The sequence below is a fragment of the Pelodiscus sinensis genome, chromosome 10 (genome assembly GCF_049634645.1).
Source record: "Pelodiscus sinensis isolate JC-2024 chromosome 10, ASM4963464v1, whole genome shotgun sequence".
Lineage (NCBI taxonomy): Eukaryota > Metazoa > Chordata > Testudines > Trionychidae > Pelodiscus > Pelodiscus sinensis.
In genome coordinates, this window is record NC_134720.1 from 49,211,910 (window position 1) to 49,221,889 (window position 9,980).

At 43.1% G+C, this 9,980-nt stretch overlaps 1 protein-coding gene across 1 annotated transcript in view; it reads left to right on the top strand.

Moving 5' to 3' along the window:
- The window catches only part of RNPEPL1 (arginyl aminopeptidase like 1), a 30,987-nt gene extending 22,504 nt beyond the window's left edge, over positions 1-8,483 (top strand). The window contains exons 7-11 of the mRNA XM_006138520.2: positions 1,723-1,835; positions 3,181-3,289; positions 4,333-4,560; positions 4,762-4,904; positions 5,672-8,483. Coding sequence (XP_006138582.2) covers positions 1,723-1,835; positions 3,181-3,289; positions 4,333-4,560; positions 4,762-4,904; positions 5,672-5,944 — 866 coding nt within the window. The 3' untranslated portion in view covers positions 5,945-8,483. The remainder of the gene's footprint in view (positions 1-1,722; positions 1,836-3,180; positions 3,290-4,332; positions 4,561-4,761; positions 4,905-5,671) is intronic.
- Positions 8,484-9,980: the final 1,497 nt, after the last annotated feature.

Below are 9,980 nucleotides of genomic sequence, written 5' to 3' on the forward strand. Positions count from 1 at the left end.
CCTGTGGCCCGCAGACCCCTTCTCTGTTCCCTTCTCTCATGCGCACTGGGGCACCGGAGCCTTGCACTTCCTACTCCTCCCCTTCCCTTCCAGCAACCCATAAATAGCCTGATTCACGCTCTGTCCCTGCTCCTCCCCCACCCTCCCAGAGCTGGAACACTGCGAATCAGCCGTGGAACCCCACTGCAGGTGGAACCTCACCAGGCCACAGGCCCCAGTGGCTCACTGAGGAAGGTGGTTCGCCCAGGCAGTCCACTCGCTGTTTTTGGTTGCCCATCGTTGACTTAAATATAAATGAAGGAACTTGCCTTTGGTGAGCATCTAATTCTCTGGCATTTTTCACTGTGGCCCTGTCTTTAAAAATAAATAGGGGTTTTTTAACGGTATTTTTAAAAAACTTTTTTTAAACTGAGATGTTTGGGGGTTTTTTTCTTCAGTTTCCAAAATAAATCTGGACCAAATGTGGAAAGTTTCTGCCCTGAAAACTGAATGCCTTTGAAAATTTTAACATGACAAAATAAGTTGTTCTAGTGGAAATGATTTGTTTAGCAACCTTGGTGAAAGTCTGCTCCGTTAGATGCTCTGTGCACATATATAATAATTATATACTTGTACTAGACCATTTACCCGGCGTGGCTCGGGTTTTTAACTTAAATACATTTTCTTTTTCTTCATTTAAATCATTGCTTTGGGGCGGGGCAGAGGATGAGGGGGTCAGTATGTGGGCTGCCCCCAGGAGAAAGGACAGCTTCAGGCCTCTCTCCCCACAGCAGCTTGGGGCCAAGTAAGAATTGGCTGTCCATGGCTGCTGCACTGGGTACTGATGGGAGAGGGATGCATGTCTCTCAGTTGGGGAAAGACAGACACACAGACAAACTCTCTCAAATATAGTAGATAGCTGTCTCCTGCTGCCCCAGTAGGGTTATAGCTATCCCAGTCCCCATCAGTGGCCCCTTGCACACCCTGCTGTGATCATTCTGTAGTATAACTACCAGACACCTCCCTTTCTATTTTATCAGATACTATTGAATTCTATGCACATCCCATTGTCCTGGCACAACCAAACCCTTACCCCATTTTAAGTTATGATAAGAGGAAGCTGCATACCAAATTTGGTCCTAGCTCTTACCGTTTAGGAGGAGTTCTTAAATAGGCTCACAGACAGACACATATTTCTAAAATATATAGTAAGAAGATATACTTGTGCATAGATAGGAATATAGGCACAGATTAAAAAATCATGATTTGCTTTGCTGTTGATTCAGCTCTGCAATATTAGAGACTGGTCAGCTAAATGTATTTCTACACCCTTACTATGTGTTTTTCTTTGGTGCTGGTTTTCTGTCTTTGTACCTTGTTTATATATATTTTTTTCACAGTGCAAAGGGGATAGTGAGCACCAGACCATGAGGTACTCATACAGGCTACATGCTACACAGAGAAAAAAAATCATGTAAGATGTTAGTGGCAGACTGAAAAATACTGAAGGTTCCATCTGTTGGCATCTCAAGAGTCACTAATAAGGCAATTAGCAGCACTTTGTGTGTGCGGAAGGTTCTTAAAGTTTGCACTGAAGAATATGGGTCTGAGGAAAAGATCTGCTTCCAAAGGGAGGCCTTAGAGACTGGTCTGGAATTTGAAATGACTCAAGTCATAGGCATTTAGCTAATATCCCAGAGTATACAGCGCTCTACAATGCTGCTGTTTTTCTTTTACTTTCAGGTGTGAATCCCAGCAATCTGATGAACCTGTTCACCTACGAGAAAGGCTACTGTTTTGTTTACTACCTGTCCCAGCTTTGCGGAGACCCCAAACACTTTGACTCCTTCCTCAGAGTTAGTGTGAATACATACCTCATCCTGCGCACTTTTCCATTTGGGTTGCTGACTGCCGTGGCCTCAGGTTTTGTCACTGCAGCTAAGGCCATGTGCGCACTAGCAAGCGGACAGTGGCACAGCTGTACCGATGCCGCCGTGCTGCTAAAAGGTTGTTCGTGTAGCTCCTCTGTGCTAATGGGGGGGAGAGAACTTTTGTTGGCCTAATAAAGCCACCTGAATGAGCGGCAGAGCTGTGCAGGCAGGAGAGATTCTCACTGTGCTGTGCCCGTTAACACTTATGCTGGCGAAACGTATGTCCCTCAGGGAGTTGCTTTTTTTTCTTCACATCTCTGAGCCACATAAGTGATAGGGGAGGCGTGGCCTAAGTGATGAGGGGCAGAGAGGCAGTTAGATCTGAGACAGAAGAACAGTACTGCCGTTCCTTCTGCCAGACACCCAAAGAGGAAAAGAATCTCCCGGGTCATCTCCACATGGCCATGAACCAAACCATCTCCACCTGCAAGCTGCGAGGGTGTCATGAGATTGCCAATGGCTTAATTAACCGTGTTCTGACAACTAGTGTATCTTTGCAGCTCATTGTTTAGGGCTTCAAGTCAATGGGAAGCACCGCATGGAATAGGTTGGTTATTGATGGGATTCCCTTTAGTTTGCTACAGAGATGCCTTAGTTTGCTGTGGCTTTTGCATGCGTGGCTAGCAAATCCAACGATCAGGATTCCCTAGAGAGAGCACTTTTTATAATAGGTGGGAAAGCCTTGGTGTCTAATGGCACCATGGCAAATGCTGTATACATTGAGGTCTTTTACTGAATTTTGTATAAAAATTGACATCAAAGCTCATTTGCTCTTCTCTAACTTTTTTCTCCTTTCCTTTCACATTGCTGCCACCTCATTGTGCTCTTTCTCTTACTCTCTTCCCTTTAACTCATCTTATTTCTCTTCTTTAATCCATCAAGCATGTACAGAGACATTTGTATGTCTCCTGTAATCTGTATCCTGTTGGTGACTTGCTTGGTGGTCAATTGTGTCCTAATTCTCACAAGTGTGAATGTGCTGAAACCGTCCCCTCCTTCTGTGGACACTTCATGTGGCAGAACTCTTGATTTGTGCAGTTTGTATTGAATTTGGAACCTTTCCATGACTGCACCATTGTTCTCTTACCTTGAGTTTCACGAAAGCTCCTAGTACAGATCTTCCTTCCTCTTCACTGTCCTTTTGTACCAGAACCCCTTTCCAATAACTGTGCTCGCTCTACCATCTCTGTATTTTCACATAAGGCTCATGATTCTTCATCCAACTCTCACTGTCTTCCTAACCATAATTCACTCTTTCATTCTGTTTCAGGCATACATTGAGAAATACAAGTTCACCAGCGTTGTAGCCCAAGATCTTTTGGATTCCTTCCTGAATTTTTTTCCAGAACTGAAAGAGCAATGTGTTGACAACAAAGAAGGTGGGAAAGAGAGAGTTTCTTTGTTTAAGCAAAGAAAGTTTGAAAGGAACAAGGCTAGGCTTGGATTAGATGGTGTATAAGGAAATGCTGGATCTGAAGAAAATGGAAACTTCCTTACTTATTCATCTTTGGCATTCAGATCATTATAAATGTAATTCATGCCATTATCGCTCTGCTTATAATGCCAGTCATCAAAGCTAGAGAAAGAGGATAGAAGAGAAATATTTTCTGTAAGTAAAATAGAAATGGAATTTAGACGCACATTTCTGTCGCTATGAAGCTGCAGGCTGTATACTTCCCAAAAGTTCATCTCTAAATGCTTTTCTGTAATGGGCTCTCCTGCCATTGATTCTACAAGTGGGTTTGTAGGGCTCTGTGCATTATAGGAGATTATGTTGGTCTTTCTTTGGATCGTGGAAATAAATCTGAAATCACTTCCATTCCCACTATTGGGGCAGTAACTTGTCCCCTTTCTGTAGACCTGCCTCAATTGCTTACTTGAGTGTTTGTCAGAACTGAGGTCTTAGAATTGCTAAGAGTGACACACATGAAGGGGAGTGTGAAAGTTGAATAAAAAATGCCTCGTCTTCCTTTCTGTCTATCTCAACATTATCATCTTGGATATTTGAGTTACCATCACTATGGTGACTAAGTGCTAGTATTAGATAGAGATGTGTTATGGTTGGAAGGGAACCAGGTAACTGCTATACAGTCAATGCAGAAAAATAGCTAAGCCTGATAGGGTCATTGTTAGGATAAGAACATAGAAATGGCCATACTGGGTCAGAGTAAAGGTCCATCTAGCCCAGTATCCTGTCTGCTGGATGCCACAGAGAGAGGGAACACAACAGGTAATCATCACGTGATCCTTCTCTTGTCCAGACAAACAGAGGATATTACCCTGCTGTACTGCTACCATTAGAAGTTGATCCAGTTGTTGTTGTTAAAGCTACTTAACTATGCTAGAAGCAGTCCTGGGTCTTGAGAAAGTCAAGTCAGCTGCAGAGACTCCTGCTTCACCTTTTCGGTGCTCCTCATTCCAGGGCTGGAGTTTGAACGTTGGCTTAATGCTACAGGACCTCCATTAGTTGAGCCAGACTTATCTCAGGGATCCAGTCTGATCAGACCAGTGGAGACACTCTTCAAACTCTGGACCACAGAGCCTCTTGATGCCGTTGCTGCTGCCAGCAGCGTTGACATCACTAAATGGAGAACGTTCCAAACTGTGCTTTTTTTGGACAGATTGCTGGATGGGTCACCGCTGCCTCATGGTGAGTATTGCACCAATAATGCAGCAAGCCAAGTGTTCCTGGGCAAAGTGTGAAGGAAATAATGTTTTAGCTTACTTCGCTTACCTAACACATAGTCCCTCACCCTAACTTAATGCTTTTCATCCACTTTTACCTAATTGCTTTTAAACCTGGCAAAATACCTCCAGTAACAAACTCGCGCTCTCTCTGTGTTTTCTTCAGAGGTGATAAAAAAGCTTTCAGACTGTTACTCCTCTCAGCTAGACTCCATGAATGCAGAGATCCGTATCCGCTGGTTGCAGATCGTAGTCCGAAATGACTATCACCCAGATCTTTACAAAGTCCGACACTTCTTGGAATACCAGGTACTAACTGCTGGATTAAAAAACACTGCACCTCTCAGTGCATGAGACATGTGCATGAATCATGCGACGTGAAAGAGACCTTGGAACTTCTGCTTCCTGGCCAAGTATAGATCAGGTGTGTTGTGAAGGAGCTGAGTGGGGTTCACCTCCTCGTGGGTGGGGATGGCTGTCAGTGAGAGAACACAACATGGTCCTGACTTTATTTCTCTTTAGCACAGAAGGATTGGCGAGGATGTCCTGTGACTTTTCTATGCATAATCTGTACTCTTCTGCTCTGGCTCCCCGCCACAGCCCAGCTCTGCCCAAACCACCATCACTTCTGCCCTGCTTTTCCGGGCCTGTACAACAGAGACTGCAACCCATATTGATGTGTGTGATAGTTTTGTTGTCCAGTGGATAAATATCCATAGACTAGGAGCTCCATTTGTTAGTTACAGGATTGAGCAGAAGTGAAAAGTTAGGGCATGTGATCCCTGTGTCCTTTCTCTTTGGCCTGCCGGATGAGCTGTTTGTTGTGCATGAGTCATGGAATTAACTGTTCTCAGACAGACATTCAAAGAGAAGCCTTATTGTTTTACTGGTACCCGTCTCTTTCAGGTTGAGCTGACTTAATGTAATTTGATAAAAGTCTTAACAAAGAGTGAGTGTGAAGAAATACAGTGACTGCCTCTGATCTTGTTGTGAAGAACTGGCTGGTGCATTCTTTGCCCAGCTGAGTCGCTTACCCTTTGTATGCATTATGTTATCCAGCTTTATTTGTATTGTAGATGTCTCGAATGTACACAATTCCACTGTATGAGGACCTCTGCACTGGCACCCTGAAGTCCTTTGCCTTAGAAGTTTTCTACCAGACCCAGCACCAGCTGCACCCCAACTTGCGGAAAACCATTCAGCAGATCTTGACACAGGGCTTGAATCCGCTTCCCACCATAGACACTACAGCAGTTGCCATAGACACGCCAACTATGGTGCTTGAGGACAAGCCCTCAGAGGCCGCTAACAGTGCCATTTCACTCAGGGATGTTAACGTGTCTGCTTAGATCACCATCTCATACCAGGCAGGAAGCTTAAGGCAGCGGACAGGAACAGAGGAAAAATGCAGGACGCTGCCTCCTTTTTCTCAGCCTAACAGCTGCAGTCTTTTGTGACTGGATGTTTTAAAAATTCCCCAGACACACAGCAAATGTGCCTTCAAGTGCCCGACACAGCTGGGTTTCAGGGATCTCTTTCAGAAGTGAGCAGGAACTACAGTGGGATGGCTATTTTGATTCGTTGCATCATGGGCAGGGATTTCATGGCGTTTTCCCTCTGCAAGTGGACAGTTTTCTTCTTGGGGGCTCTTATGAACTGGTTTGTGTTGAGTAAACTGAGGCGACACGCAGTACCTGCTGTGTGTAGCATCAGGGTCAAAAAGCAGGATAAAGGGGATTAGGGCCAGAGCTCTGTAAAGAATAGTCTTTTAAGATTTTAAAGTGGTAGCCAACATGTTTTCTGCTTGTGCTGTTTACTGAGACAGAAACGTGGGATTTGGGCAGTGGAGAACTAATCCTTACGTAAGGTGAGAATCTAGTTTAAAACAGCACTTGGGTTTCATCTAGATGGATACATATATATATATATATAGTTTCTGTATGGAGAGCATGGAAACAGCATGGAAGATTTAAAATCCTCCCCATTCACTCAACCCTACCATCTTTGTTCCCTTTGCACTGACTAGGACTGATGAGCAAACAGATTGGGATTCTCAAAAGGGCGCAATGGAGTTCCGTGTCCAAATGCAATTGAATTTCAATGGAAGTTGGAGACCTAAATCCCCTAAACTCCTTTGATAAGTCCAGCTTCAATTCTCATTAGTTCCCTGGCAAGGAGAGTGTCTGCATCCTCCAAATAACCCGTGTTTTTCCTGTTGACTCTCTTTCGAGAATAAGAAATGGGACCTTTATTTAATTGAGAAAAAATCACCTGCATGCACTGGACCTGCAAGACAACCATGAAGATGGTGACCATACTGATTCTGGTTTATATATTTTTTCCCCTTGCTCTGAATAACAGTCTGTTAGAGGAAAGATGAAGGAAGCAACCTTTCTCTGGATGCAAAGCGCTGGAGCCTAAACCCCACTGTACCCAAGCTTGCTCTCTGACTCCTAAGGGCAATGCAATGCCAAGGCACCGACCCAGGGTGCTTTCTCAGGATCGCTGGCAAGGCACACCTGACTGTTACTAACAGAGAGAGAGAGAACACCTCCACTGCCCATTCCCCGTGGGCAAAGCATGGTTTTAGTTGCTCATCAGAGATAAAACACACGGAGAGTCCTTTGGGAATTGCTAGTGCAGCCCCAACAAATGACCCAACACGGACGATAGGTTCTAAAGAACCTTTTCGGGACTAAAATGTGGGCAGTTTCTAAGTGCCTCTCTGGGGGCTCCCTGCAGCTCTCTTGGAAATGATGTAGCATTGTAGCAAGTAAGCTAGCTGAAGCAAAGCATGAAAGCTTCGGAGTAGTCTCAGCTAAAGGAGAACTGAGTTGGAAGCAATCTTTTTGGGAAGAAACACTATGATTTTAAAATAAGTCTGCTTGTGTTTTCTGAGGGGGGCTTAAGTTCCTGTTTTTACCCACTCCTAGAGACATCCCCAGTGGTTTCCATGTAATGTTATTTGTTCTGGCATGTTTTAGGGCTGCTGTGAAAGACGTACATAGCACAGGCAAGGAAGAAAACTTGAGAGACATTACACCAAATGAAATCAATTTACACCCATGTACGGATGGGGATTTAGGTGCTGTTACTGAGCTGTTTTTCTGGCCTTAAATGGCGTTGGATTTCACATTCGCCTTAGCCTGGGCCAAGCTGGGATAAAGCAATAATAAACTCAGGCCTCCATAGTTCTACAGACACTTCCAAAATGTGCCATCAGCGTTCTGGGGCGTGGCATCTCCAAGCTGTGCTCTTTACTCTTTTATTGGGATTAACCTTTCCTCCCTCCCCTCACCCCTGCAATGGTGTTTTCCGTACAATTCTTTCCTTTCACTCCCTATTACCTTGTTACGCTGATTTATGCAAATTGACCTTTCCGCTTCCTTTATTGCCATTCTTGGCACTGAGTACCCTGGACACCACTGCCGGCAGTGACAGCCTGTGACCACTAGCCTCATTTGCAGCACCAGGCCTTGGTCTTACAGCATTTTATTTTGTGGGAGAATGTATATGACCCTGGTGGAAATTTTTTAAATTTACATTGATGCCTTATGATTAAATATCAAATTAAACTAAGCTTTGTGGTGTGTGAAGCCTTTCTGCCTGTCATTGTCCCGGCGAGCATTGTACTGTTGACTGGAGAGGGAACATGACAGAGGAGCACGGCTGGAAAGAGTAGTGGGGCATGGAGTGTGTGAGAGAGAGACACAATTGTGTGGGGAGTGCTGGAATAGTCTTGGGGAAGAGACTGAACAACCATGACGATTCTGACCAGTTGAGCATTTTTCTTAATGTAAGGTGGCTATTCTTGTCCTTTGTGCCCATCCCAATGCTGTGCAATTTTAATGAAAATTGGTGGAATTTTATAAACAGATGGAAGAGCAAGCAACGTGTGTTGTCTTTTGTTTTGTTGTTGCGGAAGGTGTACCTGAATCTTAGAAGCTACATCAAGGCTGTCTGGCAAAAACATGACTGCCTCAGACAAAAGTCCCCAGTCTAATGTAATTTATTTATTAATGCTATTTATTATTATTAATTATTATTTATTTATTACCGGATCTATTTGTTGTGTATGAACAATAATCCCCAGCTGATGAATTGACTCTTTGAGGTTTGACAGTTCCTAGACTAGTCCCAGGGTTAGAATTATGGTTAAATTGGAAACCCCAATTTAAGTTGCAACAATCACACTTAAAAATGTTCTGAGCTTTCATTAATTTTGTTAACATAGTAAGTACTCAGAAGTGCTGATCCAAACAAGAAGGTAACAGTAATGCAGTATTAATTTTATTTCTAGTCTTGTGCCAGAGGCATACTCTTTCAATCCTTGTGGAGATCAAAGGAGACCAGAGGTAACCTATGAGATCCTATCCTATCTCATCTAGGCCATGCTTAGCCCTACTATAGGGTCTAGTGATTGCCATGAATATTCATAAGTGTTTGGCTTCCTTTGCTCATAACTAATTTTCTTGTCCTAATAATGTTGCGAGGTCCTTATTCTATAGGTTAATATATTTACTATTTACTATTTCAAACATATTGACATATACATCCATTACTATTAGCAACCCTGTGGCTAAGCATCTGTTTATGTTTCTATTCTGAAATACCCAAACTGGCATCAACTGAATTCTTGTGGTTAGTTATGAGCATTTTATTCAGAATTTCAGGAGACGTGCGTATTACAGTTTATATCCTCTGTGGTCTTGTGACTTGGTCAACTTATTTATGCTAAAACCTAAGAGGCCTAACTTGTGCTAAATGCTTAAGCTAATGTCTTCTGTAGGCTTCTCGTATATCTGCCTTAAACTTATATCCCACTACTTGTACATTGGCTACAAAATCCAGCTGAGATAAGTGCATGGATGGGAAAGAAACACTCCTCAAAACCAATAGATGTTTTTCCTGAATAAAGAATTCAAGATTTGAGTTGGTGTTTTCACCCTGATCTCTGTAAAATCTCATGGAGAGATTGTTTTCATGAAAATTGTTCTCTAGCTCACCCAAAATCTCATGCTTAGGTTTTGGTAAAAATATTGTATGTTCCATTATCAAAGGGCTCAGAATCCCTCAATGAACTAGGGGTGCATTGCTATTACAGAGGGATAAAAAATGGAAGCGTGTTTGTGACTGGCAAAGCTTTCCTTTTGCTGATATAAAGTAAGAAAATTCTTTAGGCAGCCTCCTGCTCTGACATTTTAAACCCTTTATAAATCTAGTGATATTTGTTTTACCTGATTCTCTTATGTGTTTTGAGGCCAGGAAAAACCGTTATGGTCTAAGTGTGACATCCTACATTACATAGGCTGTAGAAGAAATGGCTGTATAAGGTTCTTCTGCTTGAACTATAGCATATCTTTTAAATGCTGGAGTGAATATCTT